General features: G+C 40.7%; 1 protein-coding gene across 1 annotated transcript; it reads right to left on the bottom strand.

Moving 5' to 3' along the window:
• Window positions 1–5,108: 5,108 nt before the first annotated feature.
• On the bottom strand, window positions 5,109–21,591 carry ssh1b (slingshot protein phosphatase 1b; the record flags this gene model as incomplete). The annotated part of the gene is made up of 15 exons (XM_083902320.1): window positions 21,508–21,591; window positions 19,441–19,478; window positions 14,771–14,871; window positions 14,092–14,156; window positions 12,477–12,598; window positions 12,328–12,396; window positions 11,729–11,794; window positions 10,584–10,778; window positions 9,069–9,162; window positions 8,849–8,977; window positions 8,681–8,727; window positions 7,951–8,097; window positions 7,049–7,249; window positions 5,773–6,394; window positions 5,109–5,630 (listed from the first exon to the last, which is right to left on the bottom strand). The coding sequence occupies exons 1-15, from the start codon at window positions 21,586–21,588 to the stop codon at window positions 5,109–5,111; spliced, it is 2,499 nt and encodes an 832-aa protein (XP_083758446.1). The 5' UTR covers window positions 21,589–21,591.
• Between the last annotated feature and the right edge of the window lie 78 nt (window positions 21,592–21,669).

Raw genomic sequence — 21,669 nt, forward strand, 5'->3', positions numbered from 1 at the left:
AAAACCTGCTTGTAACCAGGGATTTAACTGTTTTTTTATTAGTATGGTATTTCAACAATAAGACGTGTTATAGGGTTGTCCATAGGTAGTTCAACGCAGTTTTGGACAGTTAGTTAAAAAAGATAAATGAAGGGCTGTTTTAATTTCATCTGACAGTCTGAAGGAACACATCATACATCCACTCATAAATACCAAAAAGTGCAATAACATGTTGTTGTTGTTTTTTTGTCTCTTGACTGAACTACAGAGAAGAACATTGTTTGGTTTGATATGGCACACGGTGAACTCACAATAATCCACAGCCTGACAGACACATGAGCTGGACGCTTCACTGTATCTGACGTGTTATTTTAAGATGGATGCGTTACAGCACCAACATTGCCAGGCATCTGTGACACTCGCCTGTGAAACCCTGACCACTATTCTTCTTCTTCTTCTTCTTCCTCTTGTCTCTCTTTCATCTGCCTGTTCTTGTGATTCTCATGCTTGGCGGACTAATCACACAGTTTATAAGTAACTCGTGATTCCGAGTGCACTCGTAGCCCCATCTCAGACCTCGGACTTTGTTTTCCTCTGCCAGACCAAGTGTGTAGCTCAAAAGTCAAATGATCCATACGACATGATGAGACTCTCAGACGTGAAGCCTTGTCTGACAGGAACATTCCCATTGCATTTTCTAAAGATTTATGCAACGTAGCTGCTCATAAAACTCTATTCCTATTGCTTTTATGATACAGTTGTTGACTTAAAACATGGATTCATGCAAGGATGAACTTATTTTAACTGACCTATTGTTACCAGAGCATTTATCAAGACAATCAGCAGCGACTATTTCAAGTAATTGAACAGATGTACGGATATATAACGTCACCTCAGAGCCACGAGAGGTTAAAAATACAGTAGAATAAGCAGATACTTACTGAGGCTGATGCTCTGTCTGCATGCTGTGTTAGACTTGGTCTTGTCAGGAGATTTTCTCTCTCTCTCTCTCTCTCAGCTATCACCTGCTTCGTGATGTCAGGCAGACTTAATTTGACTAATTCAATGAGATTACTCCCTGCCCGCTCCACGTAACTAAAAGAGCAACGCTATAGACGGAGGCTGAAGTTATGCCGGGCCACAGTTACCGGACCGTCTCGTCTCGTCTCGCCCCCCCTTTGATATTATCCACCCAACTAAATAACGCTTCAACTGCCCCGTGTACGATTGCACGCACAATAACCAGGAGAATGCAGAGGAAATGGTTTATTTCCATGATAAACATTAGACTGGACATCATTTTTAACAAAATGTAAAAAAAGTGCAGTACACATGAACATTGGTAATGTACAGTACATTACAGAAATTCAACCCAAAAAAACCCCCCCCAAAAACAATCAACCAAACCTTTTCATCGTCATCATAATCTCTATCTTTCACTCATCCCATACTTGCTTTGGGGCAAACTTGTGCTCTGTAGATATACACTCTCTGTAAATGCCCCACCACCCCCTGATAACACCACATGTCTCTTTCTTAACTTCTGGCCTTCAAGTTTAGATTGTCTGTTTGATGCCTGCTGCCTGGGAATAATGCAAAAAAAACAAAAAAAAAACAATAATACTTAATAATTTTAATTTTTTACTAGTGCTTGAGGACATTTATCTAAATAAGAGATGGCCCCAAGTCGCTTTTTTTTGCTGTGCCTAAAACAGAAGAAGTCTTTTTGTTGCGAGACACAGTAGCATTTATTAGTGCTTTTCTTAATACTGACCACAAATGCAAGCAAATGTACTCAATAACAAATTGTAGAGAAAAATATGTACAGACTGGTCAATGTCAAACCCTTCTTCTTCTTCTTCTTCTTCTTCTTTTGTTGTTGTAATGTTGTGTTCTAATGTAAATGATGGTTCTCATTCCAGCGAGTAAGGTTCTTCAGCCAGCTATCGAACCAATACAGTGTTACCACATGTTTCAGCAATATCAAACAAATACAGTATTATTAGAGGCTATTGATCGATGGAAGTCCGTCACGTGAGGGAGAGGAGGCTGCTGTGCATGAGCTCGTCATGTCTGTTGCATACATTATGGGCCAAGTTCTACACTGAAAGGAGCCGGGTTATTATTATTATTGTTGTTATTATTATTATTGGGCGTGAGGGTATAAGTTATATACAAGAATAATACTAATACAAATCAAATCAAAATCAGATCGCCAACACGGTCACAGAACGTCTTGCAAAGCCTGTGATGCTTTATGACAGAGCTAAGGCCGAGGTTAAGGCACTTAAATGCAAAAAAGAAAATTCAACGCATGAAGCAGACGACCAAACACAGTGCTGCAGTCTGGAAACACACACACACACACTCTCTCTCTCTCTCTCTCACACACACAAACTTGTTTTTCTATCACTGTGAGGAATCTTCATAGAATCCCCCTTACCTTAACCATCACAACTAAGGTCTTAACCCTAAAGGGTTAGAAAAAGCCCTTTAACCTCATGGGGACCATACAAAATGTCCCCACAAGGTCAAAATGTCCCAATGAAGATAGGTTTATAGGTTGTTTTTTGTCCTCACAAGGATAGAAAAACATTTACACACACACACACACACACACACATACCCATAGGATTTAGTGATTTACTTAAAATCTGATTTATAGTAAAGAATTGTGTTGAGATTTTGTAAAGAAGGTCTTTTACCCAGAGTTGGCGGCAGAATATACGACTGTCCTTTGTGTTACAAATTAAGTTTCTAGTGTATTAATTGGTTCAGTTCAAGAAATTGGTCGTCTAAATATGATAAAATATTACTTCAATGTGTCTCTCAAAGACTTTAACAAGTTCTTCCCTTTGTAAGACCTTTAAATCTTATCGCATGCTCAGTTCCTTGTGTGTGAAACTCTGTGTTGTTTTGCCACGTCCAAATGTCCACGTGAGGCCAAGAAACGGGTTAAAGGCAAAAAAACACATGACTGAAATCTAACTGGAGCAAAACCTGCAGCTCCCTGGCATCCAGTTAAAAGAGGAGAAAGAACTGATGATGCATGATTGTTGTGTTTGTTGTGAGTCTATACGGGGTTAAGTGAAAGAAAAGCAATATCTACAGCGACACCAACAAAAAAAAGAAGATTAAATACTTTCCACAACTTTCACTTCCACACACACACACACTAACACTTGCGTGTGCTCTTCGTATAAACATCGTTTATCAGAACCATTCGGGCACAACCAGTGTACCAAACACAGTGAGAACACAGCTCCCAACCAATCAAGAACAACTCAACACATCGACATCTGCCGGCGCAGCAACTTTGGATCGGTGGCACAGTTTGAACAAAACAGTTTAAAAATGTGCATCAAGCTGTTTGAACACACAATATAAAAAAGTATAAACTCTTGGACTGTGGGGTGAACAGGAGCTGTTGTGTACTCGATGGGTTCAGTATAATCAGGTCAGTTAACCTATAAATATTCTCTAATTCACATGATTTAATTTGACAGTTTGAAAGTCAGAAAATTTGTGTTGGGGATCTACAAATAAATTATTCTGACAGCGAAATATTGAAGCATATTTTGTACTGATGATGAATTAAGCGGTTTGTGTGTTCGTTAATTGTGAATATTTCCTGGTCTCTTTGCTCCAAATGACAAAATCAATCATTCAAAGTGAACCATTTTGGTTTGTGGACCAAAATTCTGATTGAATGTGGCTATACAAGTGCTAAATATACCTGTGCAGTGTGTGTGAATGGATACTACAGTTGTGCTCAAGTGCTAAATCTGTACACGATGAGTGTGCCTTTGCAAATATTTGTGTGTTTAGGGAAAGGTAGTTCAACATGTTTTTTAGGACGAAAGCTTGCGTGATAAATAAATGTGATAAACGACCACATTCAATAAATGATCGAAGATAGATTTGGCTAAGAGTGATATTTAAGTTAATCGGTGCTTTCTTAAGCTCTTTCACTCGAGCAAAAACAATGACTTTGGTACAGTTCGACCTGTTTGCTGACTCCTTCAATTGTGGTCAAGTTAAACTCAATGAGGACAAATTGAATTTGAAGTTTTCACCATTTCAAAAAAGATAAAGAATAATGAAAGGTGACTTTAATGTTTTCTGCCTTAGCATGTTTGCTTGTTGCGGATATGTGCTGTAATACTGCAAAATCACATGTGTGTGTGGCTAAACTGAGCACTTTAAGGACGTGATTACATTAACGTCAGTGGTGGAGGGCGAGGGTGAAGCAGCCACTGAGCACAGACAAAAACAGTCTTTGACCAAAACAGTCCGGGCGATGCTTGTGGTCCGAGGTACGACGCTTTTTAAAGGAGCATAAAACGGCTTGAATCCTTCTTTTTTGTTTGTTTGTGTGTTTTTTTTTTTTTTTTTAAACAAATGATTATGAAATGTCCTGACGTGACGCAGAAACAGCTGCAGCAGGGAGAAACACAATTGAGGCTGAACAGGAGATTTGTTTATCTGTGGTAACATGAGGAGATACTGATACTGCAATCAAACAGGCTCCACGGTGAACCCTCGTCAAGCTGCTCCACTCGATGCCGTCGATGAGTTTGATTGATAAAACACACAGTAAATCAACAGTAACATCAAAGTGTGAACCACAGCTCTGTCAGGAGTCACACAGGAACACGAGTACATCTCCGAGAGCACGATTTCTGCTTCGAGATGACACCAAACCTGTCTCTTATAGGTTTCAATGGCAGCATGACGGTCATTGGGTCCACTGGGACTGTGAGGAAGTGTGATGATCCTGTGCGTGTGGAAGAGACTGGACAGGCTTCAGTCAGGGGGGCAAGGAAGGGGGCGCAAGAACGTCTTCAGTCTCAGCACGAGCGTCCAATACTTTTGCAAAAAAACAACCATCCTCGTCTGACTCTACATGCCAGTGGTGGCAACAGTACCTGCAGCTTGTTACAGTGGCCGGGACATGACGATACAAAACAGGACAGAGCTTCATTTTGAAGGCCCTCAGCCATCATAGTGTACTGCGGCGGCGGTAAAACCTCCACCTCTTCCAGCTCCTCCTTTTAAGGCAGGGGCCCCACTGAGAGCTGGCCTTCCATGGTCAAACCTGGCGGGTTTTGAAGCTGCACTGCCGTCTGTCACATGAGGTCCAGACCAAAAGCTACGCCCTGTCCTGGCAGCTGGAGCTCCACCGCCTCAGCAGGTTGCACATTTAAACCCTCAGCAGTCGTAGCGATGATGTCCCCCGCGCCCTCTCGCGATATTTGCACGTCCACGCTCTCCCCATGCGGTTCGTCCATGTCCTCCGCCTCTGCTGAGCTGCAGTCTGGCGCCGTCTCCTCGCAGCTCATGGGCGAGACCGGTTTCGGCCGGTTGGCGAGTGGGACAGACGGCGCACACGTGATGCAGTGGTAAAGGTGAGTAGAGGGCTGGACAACCGCGGGAGCTGCCAGAGACTGTAGAAGTGACGGGGAAGCAAAGTGTGTCCCGGGCGGATCTATGCATATGGAAGGGATAGTGCAGTGGCGGGAGGGGTTAAGGCGGTGAGAACGACCTCCCGCTGGACGCTCACAGCGCCGACCTTGTGGCAGACGGAGGCAGTCTTTACAGGACTGATAGGACGGCTTCACCTTCAAAGGGTTCCCTGTGCTAGCGCTGTCCTGAATGGAGTAAAGGCAGAACAGAATACAGAATAAGCACGACTCATTTCTCTGCGACAGATAAAGGTCCAGCGAGTAATCGTTAGTGACATCTAATGGTGAGACTGCAGAATGCAACAAAGGAATCAATATTTCAACTCACGTCAAAAGCTGCAGGACAGCTGCGCTTCGCAGCGAGCCGGTTGCTGTTGTTGGTGTTCAGGTTAGCGAGACCTAACCGGCTCTCCTCCGTCTGCTCCGACTCCTCCTTTCCGGGAGTCTGAGCCAGCGCCGCCATCTCCGCTTCCTCTTTCTTGGCCTCTTCCTCGTCCTCCTCCTCCAGCGTACTGAACTCCAGTCTCAGTCTCATGTCCTCCAGAGGGTCAAGGCGTCCGCACGTCTGGGCTGCCGTGCCCTCGCCGGGCAGAGCCAAGTGTGCCATGGGGAAACCCTCGTCCTCCAGCAGAGCGTCTCTCTCCACGTCTTCGATCTCGATGAAAACTCGCTCCATACCGAGCAGCGGAGGGCCACGCACCGGGGTGGAGGGCTCACTGTCTAACGCAGAGTCCGACAAACGTCGGAAATAGTAATTATAATTCAGGGAGTCGAGCGGCTCCATCTCCAGACCCATGCCCCTGCAGGGAGATGCACCACAGCCTCCCCAGGCTTCATCCTCTCTGAGCACCGGCGTCTCTTCTCCACCAGTGCTGTGGCCAGAGGCCTGCAGACCGTCCGATCCCTCCTCGTCTGTTTCAGGCCTCCACAGTTTGTTGTGACGATGTTTGCTGCGGAAAAATGAGACAGAGAAAAAACATCAAGACATTAATTGCTGAATCAATCAAAAATGTTCACAACAGCAAAAAGAAGGATAGGATCCACACACAGTGAAGCTCTCATTCTAGTCTAGTTACACTTCCGTTCAAAAGTTTGGGGTCACCTATACAATTTGTTTGCGTTTTCCATTAAAAGTCACACTTTTATTCATCAAAAGAGTTGCAAAATGAATAGAAAATATAGTCAAGACATTGACAAGATTAGAAATAATGATATTTTGCGCTTTTGTCAAAGAACCAGCAAAACTGTTTTCAGCTGTGCTAACATAATTGCACAAGGGTTTTCAAGGGTTTTCTAATCATCCAATAGCCTTCTAACGCAATTAGCAAACACAATGTAGCATTAGAACACTGGAGAGATGGTTGCTGGAAATGGGCCTCTATACACCTATGTACATATTCCATTAAAAACCAGACGTTTGCAGCTAGAATAGTCGTTTACCACATTAACAATGTATAGAGTGTATTTCTGATTCATTTCATGTTATATTCATTGAAAAAAAAAGTAATTTTCCTTCAAAAATAAGGACATTTCTAAGTGACCCCAAACTTTTGAACGCTAGTGTAGCTAGAAATGGCAGACCTCAGTGAGTTTGACCGTCTTACCTGGCGTCCAGGATTCCCTCGTACTCCGCCAGTTGTCTCATGAAGCCAGTGTTGGGCTGAGCTATGCTCCGTTTCTGCTTGACAAAGTTGTAGGCCTTCTCCAGAGACCAGCCGTACTCCTTCATCGCGTAAGCAATCACTGTCGAGGCCGAGCGACTCACCCCCATCTTACAGTGCACCAGGCACTTGGAATTGTTCTTCCTTTTGTGCGGAAAGAAGTATGAATACATTTGATGACGCAGTTAATTGTTAGGAGTCATATTACGATTCTGACATACAGTCAGGTGCTTCTTTTTCTTTTTTTCTTTTTGACAAACATCTTTTTTTTTTTTTTTTTTACTTCAGGTTAGCATGGCTGGTCAGTTGCATAGCAACCACAGTGACTGCACCATTTCAGCTTTCTCACTGTTACTGGCAAAACTCGCAGGAGGAAAAATGTGTCATGTGTGGCGCTGGCCCCAGCACTGGTGAGAAAGCATGATGTGAGACATCAGTTCATCTGAAACGGCTTAAAAATAGGTCGTCGAAAAAGCCCCATCTTTTAAAGAGCAGCTCGAGCATGTTTTAATTAATTATTCGTTTCATAATCGATTAATCTGTCATTATTTTCTTGATTCATCGTTTGGTCCATAAAATGTCAGAAAATGTTAAAAAACGTTGATCAGTGTTTGGCAAACCTGGAAATGACGATGATCTCTAAAATCTTGTTTTTGTCCACAAACCAAAATGATTCAGTTTTAATGATTTCTTTGTTATGTGGAGCAAAGAAACAAAGAAAATATTCACATTTCAGAAGCTAAAACAATCAGAAATCTTGTTTTAATCATGAAAAAAGCTTCAAACGGATTAATAGTTGATGATTAATTAATATATGAATCATTTCAGCTCTGATATGTACGTACCTGGCTTTGACGATAAAGTTGTAGGTGTCGTTCCAGTGGGCCAGCAGGTCAGTAGCGTCCTCGTCGTACACGCGGACGTTGTGATATGAGAACATGCCCGGGAAGAAGTTATCAATCTCTCTGGTTACGTTCAGGATGTAGCCCACTCTGCAACAAAAACCAAAACAAATACAATAGATCAGTTTCTCTCTCTGTCCGCACAGAGTAAAAATCATGGGTTGTTTAATATGAATGCATGTCCAGATTCTGCTGTGTTTTCTGAACACTGGGCCGTATTATATTATTATATATATATAAATGTATATATTATATATTTTTATATATATTTTTTTATTAAAATCTATAAAATACAACAAAAGTAAAACAAAAATGTCCCGATCCCCTCCCTGTCACACCTGCATACAAACTAAGAGAGGCCTAACCGTGTTGGTAAAGTGTCAATATTGGTGAAGTAGGGTTGCCGAATTTTCAGAAAAATATCTTATTAATTTCTTAGATTATATGTGATCTTTTCAAGTGGGGATGCAGCGTTTCATTTCCCAAAAAATCAATCGAACTATCAGGAGATGAGAATCAGACTTCCAGGTCAGTGCACAAAGCTATTCCCAGAGACTTCTTCTGGAAGTTTGTCTCCAACTCAACACAGACACCAAATTTACACAAGACATACTTTGACTATAAAACACACGATACTGAATCAGGAAAACATGACATGCGTTTATCAGCTCACCCACAGTCACGTAGCTCTTCGAGGTTTGAAGCGTTCCACTCAGAGCCCTGTGTGGGTAAAAAAAAACAAAAAAAACACAGAAAACAAGGCAAATGTTACTGTATTTGATTGAAATGAACCACAGGAAAGTGGAAGAAAATAGTGTAAAAGTGTTGCAGAAACACTCACTAAGTACACATGGTCAAAGATGAGCGTGGCCTTATCCATCTGACCCAGGATCAGAAGCATCTCGTTGTCTATGAACTCCTTGTACTCTTTCAGGTTACAGCTCATGTGCTGCTCCAGCTCGTTACGGATCTGACGACAAGGATTTAGAAAGTTTCACCATGAGTCTCTCACACTGAGTTAAATACTCTCAAAAGTGAAAAAAGGTTGATTTGGCGCAGACCTCCTTGGACGTGATGTTCTCCAGGTCTTGGAACATCATGATGTTGCGTAACTTGGCTTTAATAAGGCACTCTGTTCTCTCTCGCTCTGTTGGCCTGCACAGAAAGTGTCAACATTGTCAGTGGCACCGTGTAGGTTAGGTGTCTGTGTTTCTACACCTGGAAACAAAGGGCTAGTGGCAAAAGGACGAGAGGTGGACGTACACAGAGTCTCAGTGCATCATTTCTAGAACTCCGTCCTTAAAAAACTTCACTGGCTCCAAAACCGTTTCCGCATCAAATTCAAAATCCTTCTTTTAACATTCCAGCTCCGCCAGATCTTTTCTCTACACCTTCCTGCATTCTCTGTTCTGTGGGACAGGTCTTCAGCCGTTCTGCCCCCCCCCCAACTCTGGAATGCACTCCCACATCACATCCGAACAATGAAGTCCCTGCCTACCTTAAAATCTCAGATCTCAACTCACTTTATTCAGTCTAACCCTACCCGAAATGACTATCCCCCCCACGATCACCTAAGCCATCTTTTTCTGTATTTTTGGTATTCATTTTTAAAAACTTTATCTACTGTGTTGAATTTATTGCATCTTAAAGTAGACATATTATACCCTATTTCTCCAAGTTTATCTAGTTCCCTGGTGTCCTAATGAACATGTCTGTGACATGCATTGGTCAAAATACCTTAAGGATGAAGCACCACAGCGGTTCAATCACCCTGCCAAAACAGCCCTGTTCAGAATGCTCACTTTTTAGTGCCTGTCTCTTTAAATGCAAATGAGACACGTAAATCCTCTGAGGCTGGATGTCTGTGTAGAACTCTGTGCTGCACTGTGCAGACAAGAATAGAACACTTCGCTGACTTCCGCTCTTCCAGATACTATTGCCCTCACCTGCACTCTCGCGTTTTTTAGGGACAAGCGGAATTCCAGGAATGTGTCATTGTGACGTAACAACGAGTGCGGAAGTCAACATCGCGTGTTTTACCTCCTGTACTTAGACTGAGGCGGACCACAAAAACATGACTGAGTCATCTTTTGTCACACTTTGCCAACTCATAGAGCCTCCAGAGTCCCAAATATAAGTATTACAATGATTAAAAAGTTGTTTTTTTCATAATATGTCTCCTTTAACTTTTGCCTGTTTGATTTATCTTTTTACAGAAGATGTGAAGTGACCTTGAGTGTTTGAAACTTACAAATAAAATCTACACACTAAAGAAATCAAAGTACGAGACTGTACCTAAAAAGGTACAAATGCTCTGTCGCTCCAGTTTATACCAGGACATAAAGGTACATTTTTGTCACTAGGGGTGCAGAAATGTTTACCTTTATAGGTACAAACAAGCAGGTACAAAAATGTACTAATTGTAAAGGTACAGTGCTTGTACCTTGTTAGGGTACCACTGGAGAGACAAAGCATTTGTACCTTTTTAGGTACAGTCTCGTACTTTGATTTCTTAGTGTGTATTGTTATTAGTATTTATTTAGTTCTTTGGATGAAATCAGCACAAAGCGTCTCACCGGTCGACAAAAATGCTGGGCGAGTCGGGCCGCGTCGTCTCCAGGTCGGTCATGGCGTTCCACTCGTTGATGAAGCTTTGCTCGGAGGTGATGCAGCTCTCGTAGAAGGCCATCCACGTGAGAGCGATGCCGCCCGGGAAATAGTTGAAGCGGCGCGACACCTCGCACGCTTTGTGTAGCACCTGCAGGGCAGACCTGTGGCCACACGCAGGAGGAAAGAAAAAGTTATGAGTTGTTGTGATGTGACAGAGGAAGTTTGATAAAATAGTGAGTCTGACCTATTTATGAATCATTCTGATAAGTGACCACTAGGTGGCATGTGGCTACAAGATACTGCAGTGAGAGTAGTTACACAGAGGGACACTATTAATACAACTTTATCAAATTTTAAACCACATTTTGATTTGATTTCATGGATTTTTGAAAATAAACAAAAATAAACATTTCATACTTTACATGTCATATACAGTATATTCTAAAATTTCTAGCTCCTTTAATCATGTGGATGGCTAACATAGTATTTTCCTATCTTGTCGTAGTTGTCTGCTTTATAACTTCGGTAACAAATGTTTATTACACAACTTATTAGCTAATTATATACTGACTACTATTGGACTATAGACCATAATATTAAAACTGGACATAGACTTCCAGTATGCTGGATGGGGCTAACTCATAAGAAAAAACAGCAACTGCTTACTAACATGCATATAAGTCGCATACTAGCCCTTTATTGGTAATCATTAAGCACATATTATATACAACACCTTATTCTACATGACCTTATTCTACCTCTATTACGACATAAATTAAGATTTTTCCTAAATAAGGTGTTAATACATGCTTAATATTTACTAATAAAGGGCTCTTGGAGAAGGTCTTTGGAGAAAAGAGCCTAATTCTCACTTGATTTGAAACACCATTAAACTTTTTTTTACCGAGGACTTACTTCATGGTCTCAATCACTCATTTCAGGCCTTCAGTAGCACAGGATTTAGAGGAAAAATAGATAAAGTACAACACCTCTTGGTGGTGTGTTTGACAGCTGGTATTGTCCAATAAATGCCTGTGACGTCTGCGAATTTCCTGTTGTAAAACCTCACAAATCTCCCTGAAAACCAGGTGAATATGAAGGATTTCCTCACCACATGGCCTGCACAGACACAGGCTTGAAGACATGTGACCGCCCCGATGTGTTCACGCTGAAACCTCTGGCGAAAAAAAGAAGGAGGAGGAAGAAATCTTAGTTTGAGAGTGGGTGAAGATGAAGCATGATGATGATGATGAGTGGATGTAAACACAGACTGGATGGGACCCAGTGGAACATTCCTCCAGTTCACACACACACACACAGAAAAAAAAGTGAACAGGTCAGCAAGAACTATTCTCACACAGCAGGGAACAAAAAGATATAATTCACATCTCTGCCACTAGAGGGAGCAGTAGGAAAACAACCTAAACAGCTTCAGACCAGCTCTGCAACTCATCACTGACGAAAAACCACATAATCGGTTTCTGATTCTCCCATGGATTCACTGAAAAGCATGATGTCATCAAACCACATTTTCCCTTTATGTTCTTTGGTTGTTTCATTGATTTCTATATCTTCTTCTCCTTCTCTTGTGAAACGCGTTGCATTTATTTGAAAGTGCTATATAAATAAAATAGCCAATTTCCATTTAAAATCCAGTCTGTGACCCATGAGCGGTTCTGCACTTTAATGAAAGGAAAAGGCCAAACTTACCCGTCTCCGTCTAAATGAATGTTGGTGTCACTCCACAGTGGCAGCACCATCCCGATTGAACAGTTTTTACTGCGGGGCCAGAAAAGATCACCAAATGTAGTGAAACATAAAAGTGTGCTGAATAAAAAGGCCGCACAGACTTTAACTACCTGTCCTTGTCTGTGAAGTCCATTCCCAGGACGATGTTCTCCTCTGTATCTTGATGACCACTGGTGTAGATGACGACCATGTAGCGCACGCGGTCTGACCAACCGCTCTCTAACCGTACAGCCTGTGGAACAACAGCAAGATACTGAATATACACCCACAAGGACTGTAATGACATATTAAAATATGGTCACGCTTTAGATGAGAGAACACATATTCACCATTAACTAGGTGCTTACTAACATGCATATAAGTTGCATACTAGCCATTTATTAGTAATCATCAAACATGTGTTAACACCTTACGTCGGTAAAATCTTAATTCATGATGTAATAGAGGTAGAATAAGGTAAGGTAGAATACGGTGTTAATACATGTTTAATATTTACTAATAAAGGGCTAGTATGCGACTTATATGCATGTTAGTAAGCACCTAGTTAATGGTGAATATGTGTTCTCTACTCTAAAGTGTTACCTAAAATACATATACAGTACATTTATGGAGTTGATGCCCTGTTTTGCAACTATAACAGTTAAATACTGAGTTACCCTAACCCTTTGAGTAGCATTGTCCAAAATGTCTCTGTATGCTGAAAGCAATAACTTAACCCTTCACTGGACATACACTACTGTTCAAAAGTTTGGGGTCACCTATAGAATTTTTCCATGTTTTCCATTAAAAGTCACACTTTTATTCATCAAAAGAGTTGCAAAAAGAATAGAAAATAAAGTCAAGACATTGGCAAGATTAGAAATAATGATTTTTATTCTAAATAATCATTTTGCCCTTTCGTCAAAGAACCAGCGAAACTGTTTTCAGCTGTGCTAACATCATTGCACAAGGGTTTTCTAATGATCCAATAGCCTTTTAACACAATGCACCATTAGAACACTGGAGATATGGTTGCTGGAAATGGGCCTCTATACACCTATGTACATATTCCATTAAAATACAGATGTTTGCAGCTAGAATAGTCATTTACCACATTAACAATGTAGTGCTTTTTCCTTAAAAAATAATTACATTTCTAAGTGACCCCAAACTTTTGAATGGTAGTGGAAGATCAAGAGCAAGTCCAAAGCCTGACTGAATCACCTTAATCCAATACTTAACAGATGTGGCCAAACACTATTGTTCTTATAGTGTATATTTACTTGTTAAACCTGCCTCTTAAGAAACAAATGTTTTTCCCCTTCACGATTTGAGGACGAAAAGTAACACCACAAACACACATTGCGTGAAACCTACGTCTCTTAATGTTGATGCATTTCAGCAGAACAAGAATAATAAGTATAACAGTACATTCTTAGAAATAAGGGTTCTTCTACAAGGGCTTAGGTTCTATCTGGAACCATGTGCTTCTGAAAAACCCTTTCCCGAAGAAAGGGTTTTTTCAAGGGTTCTTGGTAACATTAATGGTTCCAGTAAGAACCATTTTGATCCAGAGAACCATTTAAAACCCCTTTCCTGAATGAAGGATTTTAAAAGGGTTCCCGGTAGAACCTTTTTTTTATAAGGGTTCTCCTATGAGGACAGGCCGAATAACTTTATGGTTCTATAGCACTTTTATTTCTAAGAGAACATATGATGTGAGAGATGTAGAAGTATCGTACAAACCAGTTTAATGCGATCTTCAGACCGGAGGATCTTAAACATGACCTGCAGGTGCTGCGGTAAATCACCTGAATGTGAAGCATCAACAAGAACAAAATTAACAACAATGACAACAACAACAAGAGTGAGTATAAAACAGAAAGAGACACAGATCAACAAAGGAAATGCACTCCAACTAAAATGTCCATCAATAATCTGAACTATACGATTCTTGGCTTTCTAACAAAAACGAAAGGTCAGTCACAAACTGAGCGTTGATCCTTTCTTTTCCATTGGGGAAAAAAACCCCCCAACATTTTTGCAGATTACTCCTAATGGAAACAAATCTAAACCTCAGTCATAAACATAGTCCAATACAAACATAAAAATAAAACAAATCAGTGAGAATCTAAAGACTAAATGTTAGCGTTGGTTGTGGTTTGTGATAAAAATCAACATACAGGTTTTTAACATATTGTCCTTGTTTCATAGAGTCTCTTAAAGTGTCTTGTGTTCAGCTGTGGGATCACGTCAGGTCACACCCAGCTCACCCACAGTTGAGAATAAACAGACAAACCCACAGAGAGGAAAAGTCAGCGAACACAACGGCTTCTTTTGTCTGGAGCTCGTTTGTGTGAAGGAGAAAAAAAAGCCTCTTGTCTTAGTCTGTGCAGATTGTGTGTGTGTGTGTGTCGGTTCTTACCTGCATGTTTGTGGTGGGTTGGTGTCTTTGGCTCTTGTGTGCTGCCGCCCTGCTGGAGGAAGAGGGCAGCACCTTTGACCATGAAGAAGCTCTCACTGAGACTGAGAAAAGAAAGAGAAGTGGAAAATAAATCATGCTGCTTACATTTTTTTTTTCGATGAGAGTGGATTTTTAGGAGATGATCATTTATTTCCACATACGACGTACAGCATGATTTAAAGGTCCCGTGTGCGAGAATTAGTGACATCTAATGGTGGGACTGCAAATTGCAAGTAAAGGCGAACTCCTCCATGCTTTGCTTAACAGAGTATAAAGTATAGAGGCTTATTCTAAATATTTTATTTCAACTTGATTACACACTCATAGCCATTGGTCATATATTATATTTCTGCCAGTAAACCCGACTAAAAGTTACACACTGGACCTTTAAAAAAGCATGAGCAAGGAGGTCAAACAAATGTGACTGAAGCTGAAACAATTAATTTATTGTTAATCGATGACTAAATTAATCGTCAACTATTTTAATCATCGATTAATCGTTTTTTCATGATTAAAACAAGATTTCTGATTGTTTTAGCGTCTTAAATGTGAATATTTTCTTAGTTTCTTTGCTCCACATAACAAAGAAATCATTAAAACTGAATCAATTTGGTCTGTGGACAAAACAAGACATTAGAGAACGTCGTAATTTCCAGGTTTGACAAACACTGATGAACATTTTTTTTTTAACATTTTCTGACATTTTATGGACAATTCATCGATTAATCGAGAAAACAATCGTCAGATTAATCGATTACCAAGATAATCGTTAGTTGCAGCTCTATGTGTGACCCCACATTAAATCAGTGTTCCCCAATTTTTTTTAAAATGGGGACCCACTTTTATAAAGATGACATTGCAACCCAATTCACACGGGGACATGACATGTCTTCACATGGAAGGCAGGTGTTTAGTCTTCCCTGGTTCAGACAGGAGTCTCCTCTGCTGTCTCTTCACAGAATGATGCACAGTCTCATCTTCACAGATCTTGCTGACCATTGGTGGGTCAAACCTCCTCCATGTATCTACTCAACTCTACTTTGGACGCAGCACTCCTGGGTCATCATCGCTCTGTTTGCGATGGAGGAGATCTTCAGGAGATCTTCAGTTGTGGATGTCTTTTTCTCACCACACAGGACACAGCGTGCAGCTTTGTTCCACCACAGACTCTTTCCCCTCACAAAAGCCCGGAATGACTGAGTGGGTCCATCACAGGCGGCCTTTTGTTGTATAGCTCCTGTCCTATGTGGTGCCATTGTTTTGTTCCGAATGTACACACAAGGTCCACTTTCATGACTCGGTTTGATGTAGAATGGAACTTTTACAAAATAATACTACACCTGAGGAAAAAGTCTCTGTCCTAAACATGTAACATTTCATTCTGTTAGATTACATGTACACAAGTACACTGCCGTTCAAAAGTTTGGGGTCACTTATAAATGTCCTTATTTTTTAAGGAAAAACACTTTTTTTCAATGAATATAACATTAAATGAATCAGAAATCCACTCTATACATTGTTAATGTGGTAAACGACTATTCTAGCTGCAAACATCTGGTTTTTAATGGAATATGTACATAGGTGTATAGAGGCCCATTTCCAGTCATCTCTCCAGTGTTCTAATGGCACATTGTGTTAATCCCAAGGCTATTGGATGATTAGAAAACCCTTGAAAACCCTTGTGCAATTATATTAGCTGCTGAAAAAAGTTTTGCTGGTTCTTTGACAAAAGCAAAGTTTGAATTTTTTGAATAAAAATCATTTTTTCTAATCTTGTCAATGTCTTGACTGTATTTTCTATTCATTTTGCAACTCTTTTGATGAATAAAAGTGTGACTTTTAATCGAAAACACCCAAAAAATTGCATAGGTGACCCCAAACTTTTGAACTGTAATGTAAATCAGACCTCACATACTGTCCCCAAAGACGGACTATTAAAACATGGCCTGTATTTTTACTTTTGCTTATACACCCATCGACACAGCCGTCAGGAGCCACTCAGGGTAGCACAACCAGGATTCAAACCCTCCATCTACCAGTTAAGAGACATCTCACTCTACCACTCATCCACCGTCACCCCTACGTAAAAAAGTAATCTTCTCTTAAATGTGTCGTGGAAACTTACATGCGACAGATCTCCCTCCGAGTCAGAGCGGCTTCCTCCACAAAGTGAGGCAGCACAGTGAACATGGTTTTGTGTGACGGCCTCACCACCAGATGCATCTTGCTGGTCGTTCTGTGACTCACTGTCTGATCATAAAATCTCATTCTCCTCTAATTTAATCTTCTAAAACTACTACTAAAACTGGCTTCAGCTCTCCCTCCCTGAGCAGCAAAGTGCGGTGGTTGAACGTCTCTCACAGTCAGTCTTGGTCCATTCCTCTCCTCCCTCCCACAGCTCGGTCCTCGTCACCAGCTCGTGCTTCAGCAGCCGGGGTCTCTGCATCGCTTTCTTTTCTGCCACAATACCATCATTCACGTGACTCCTGCGAGGCGTTGGAAACACTACTTGGCGTCGGTGGCGGGGTTTGACGAGCAGAATCTGCAATCAGAATCTCTGAGTCCTCGTGTGAGTCAGTGAGTCAGACGAAGCATGACACGACTCTGTGAGCACAATGACACCGTCTGTGCTTCTGTGACATAAAACAAAGCTTTTGTGACTCAGCGAGAACTAGATGCTCATCTTCACTCGCTGATGAACAATAAGAGAGTATCTGTCGCATTAATCAACTAAGAAAATATCTAAATATGAGAGTTAAAAGTACATTGTGTTCACACGTGTACACAATATCTTCTTAAAGAACATTATGACAATAGTTTTGTCACTCCTTTCAGACGACATACTTGCTCCTTATGTAAATATCAATCTGGTAACAGCTTTAATACTTTAAAGTTGTTAAGACAGCTTGAAATGTGACACAACTTAATCAGAGTTTGAAGATTAAAGCTTGTTGCTGTTGAGATTTATCCTTAGGGAAGCAGTGTCAGATTTGATAATGTTTTCAACCGTAAAAGTTACATAAAAATGTACTGTTTTATTTTACAATTTGTATTTTAAAGCGGAACTAGACCGGAAGTTCCTATTATCACTGTTTTTTTTGGTGTGTATCTGCGTCATTACCTTGTTTATGAAGCCCTGACGGTTCGAAACAAACAGTTCAGCCATTGCTGAGAACGTTGTGTTTTATTGTAATCTCGGGGCTCAACGAGATCACTGAAAATCCCGTTATAGTTACGTAAGCAGCGGTTCTCCTGAACAACCGATCGTCCTGCTCCGGGCGGTAGTCCGGGCACATCCGGTTGCGTACATTGAACCGCAGAAGAAGAATAACGTCAGTTGTGGAGGTGTTTCACGAGCAACAGTGTCTTCTGACTCTGGTCTGACTCCGGTTTAAAGTCATAAAGGGACTGCGGCGGGGAGTCGTGACGAAGCTATTTTTAAACATTGTTAAAACAATGTTTTGATAATGAGTAGCAATGCATCCACCGCTCCAGAGAGGGAGCTGCGCTTCTGAGAGCTGACGTGATAGATTACGTCACTTCCAGATACCTGGCCAATCACAACACAGGTGGGAAGGCTCTACGCTGGCTGGCCAATCACAACACACTCTGTCTTCTCGGGCGAGATTTATGGCTGAAATAGCGCGACTGACAAGCGCTTCGAAAAGGACAGATCGGCTCATTTACATCAACTAGGAGGATTTTGACCATAAAAACAACTTAATATATGTAAATAGACCTCCATAACTCACATATATGTGCAACAGGACCACTCTATGTGACCTTTAATGGTCATCATTAATTATTGAGTGTAAATGTAAACTCAGCTAAGCCATACAGGAGTTAACAAATGAAAAAAAAAAATCTGCCTTTCTTTCCCATCTGGTATCAGATAACATAGTAAAATAAAGTAATATTTACAGGTATATAATATATAAAGGCACATAACACAGAGTTATAGACCAACCTTTTACAATTTTTTAATCCAATAAATGTACTGTTTTATAACAGTTTTGCAGATGTACTGTTTCTGTCGCTGGTTTCCTTACCACCTCAGCTAATGGGGACAGTGTGTGACTTCTATTATATCTTAAAATGTATGCGTCTGATCGTATGTAGAAAAAATACCAAAACACAGAGGGTTGATTTTCTATCCCAGTCTGTGTCCATGAAACTTCGTTAGAAAACCGAAGCTGCCAGATGTTTAAAATCTGATCGGGGCCGGACTTGAGGGCACACTATGGAGGACCGAAAATGACAAAACAATAAATAAATAAATAAATAAATAAATAAATAAATAAATAAATAAATAAATTAATTAATTAAAAATAAAAAGATATTTAAATACGTAAATAAATAAAAAAACCCAATATATTCTCACCATGAAAAGGGCTATTACTTTATTCTTACACATATTTATTTATTTGTCTATTTATTTATTTATATATGTATTTATAAATTTCTTATATATATATATATATATATATAATTATATATGTATTTTTGTTTTTATTTTTTATTGTTTTGTAATATTTGGTCCTCCATACACTAAGGGTCAGAGATGGACAGTGAAGGTCAAAGTAAAGCAAAGCAAAATACGTGACATAAAAAAAAAAATGGAGAGAGTTTACCTTTGATTTGTTTTCCGGTCATCGTCGCTTCCAAAATCCTGAAAAGACAAAGACAAAGGGAGTTTTAAAGAATAAGAAAACAATGGTGCGTTGTGTGTGAATAAATGTTCACAGAGAGGCTGAGAGAAAAAACAATAAATGAAATCCTGAATCTTTTCTTCATTCGTCAATGTCATATTTGTGCGTTCAGTCCTGTTGTTTAGTTTTGACCAGAGTCGACTGCTGCACTGTGCTGATTGAACTCTTACTTAACCATAATGATGTAAGATATGGTACAGTAGTGGCAATAGGTTTTGATGGAAGCCTGCCGGCGCCATCTGCTGGTCCCCTCTGGTCAGTATTGTGATCTCATTGGCTGTGATCAGCTGAATCATTAGGACATTAAAAAAAAACCCAAAGAAAAACATCACACAGTCACTTTTTCTTCTTCTTCTCTCTTGCTGACTCTTGCAGGACAGTGAGAAGAAAAATGTGTGATATTAAAAACTCAGGAATGTCCCTGAGTTTGCTCGGCTCAGTCAGCCTATACTTAAGTACATAATCCACTGTTTTGTGAAAAGAAACAGAAATGGAAGTCTGGTGTTATGATAAAACGTGGAATTGCTTTCTGCCAAATCAGTCTTACATCGACTGAACCAGATTCTTCCAGATAAAAACATACTATTTGTCAACTTCTCGAGGTGTTTTGTGTTCTTAATACGAGTTATTAGACAAAGTGTTGTCTTTCTATAATTTTTTAACCAGACTGACCATTCCCCTCTGCTGCTCACTGGACAATGTTCTCTTTCTCGTCCTCTGTAAACCTTTGGCTGTGCATGAAAATCCCACAACATCAGCACTTTCTGAAGTACTCATGTTCAAAGTCACTTAAATCTCTGTTCTGATGCTCGGTTTGAACGTCAGCAGGTCGTTTTGAACACTGAAACAACACAATGGGCTGAAGTTGACTGCTGTGAGTTAATTGTTCTACTTTTAATGACTCGAAACATTCAAAGAATGTGAACACAAACATTATCTTTTTATTTAGTATAGTAGATGATATTTTTGAGAGTGGCATTGCAACAGACCCTGTTGTCGCTTTTAAAACGCAGTTAAAAACGTATGTTTTTAATCAGGCTTTTTGTTGTTTTATTAATTTTTACTGTGTTTTCCTGTTTTCAGGTATTTTCCTTGTATCGCCCCGTGAAGCACTTTGTGATTCCATATCTGTGGAAGGTGCTGTATCAATAAAATGCACATATTAAAATAAAGCTTCTCATATCGAAAATAACCTCATGCCTTAATGCAGTGGCCTCAAAATCAAATGACCTGGGGGCCACTGAGCATCTAGGTTGATATCATCTTCACATTATATCACAATAACAATATTAGTGATGGTAGTTCATGGAATTTCAAAATAAAAGTGCTTGTTTTGATATTATAGTTGATATTATGTGGTGGGTCAAATGAGGGCCACATGTAGCTCACGCAGAGTTGCTTCTGTGGGATTCTCTGATATTTATATTAACAAGACGTTGAACATGTGTACATCACTGAGTTTGGAATTGAATAGTCCTGCACTATGAGGAACAAATGGACGATCACAGGGCCTAGAAGTTCATGAACATGGCTCTACACACTGTCCTGGGCCACCTGGTTTGAATCATTTTAACAACAAAGACCTGGATATATGAAGATCTGCACTGCTGCTCACAACCTGAACAACACCAGGCAGCACATGTTTGTTTGTGCAGCAGCAAAATGAGCACTTTGTTCTGACAGCTAAACCCAGCAGCAGCAATGCCCCCCCCCCCCACACACACATATACACACTCACCCACCCTCAAATCCTCCTCATCCTCCTGATGCAGGATTTTGTTTACAAATCCTCTGCTGCCACAAACAAGAAAACAAGTCTATGCTGTTGTTCAGTCAGTGCAACATTATACCAAGTTTTTACACCACACACACACACACGCACACACGCACGCACACCTCCGCAGGATGGATTTTCAAACACCACCACCACCACCACCCTCCAGACTCCTGGCTTCCACACAAAAGACCAAACCCGGCTTTGCCACTCACCTCCCCCGCGCTGCTGTTTGTCGTGCTGGCCGAGGACGCTGCACTGGGAGTGGGGGAGCGCTGCAGTGTCACCAGGGCCATGGTCGGAGGAGGAGGATGAGGATGAGGAGGAGGAGGAGGAGGAGGAAGAGGAGGAGGAGAGCTGCTGCTGCTGCTGTTGTG

The sequence above is a fragment of the Microchirus variegatus genome, assembly GCF_963457635.1.
Source record: "Microchirus variegatus genome assembly, chromosome: 16".
Classification (NCBI taxonomy): domain Eukaryota; kingdom Metazoa; phylum Chordata; class Actinopteri; order Pleuronectiformes; family Soleidae; genus Microchirus; species Microchirus variegatus.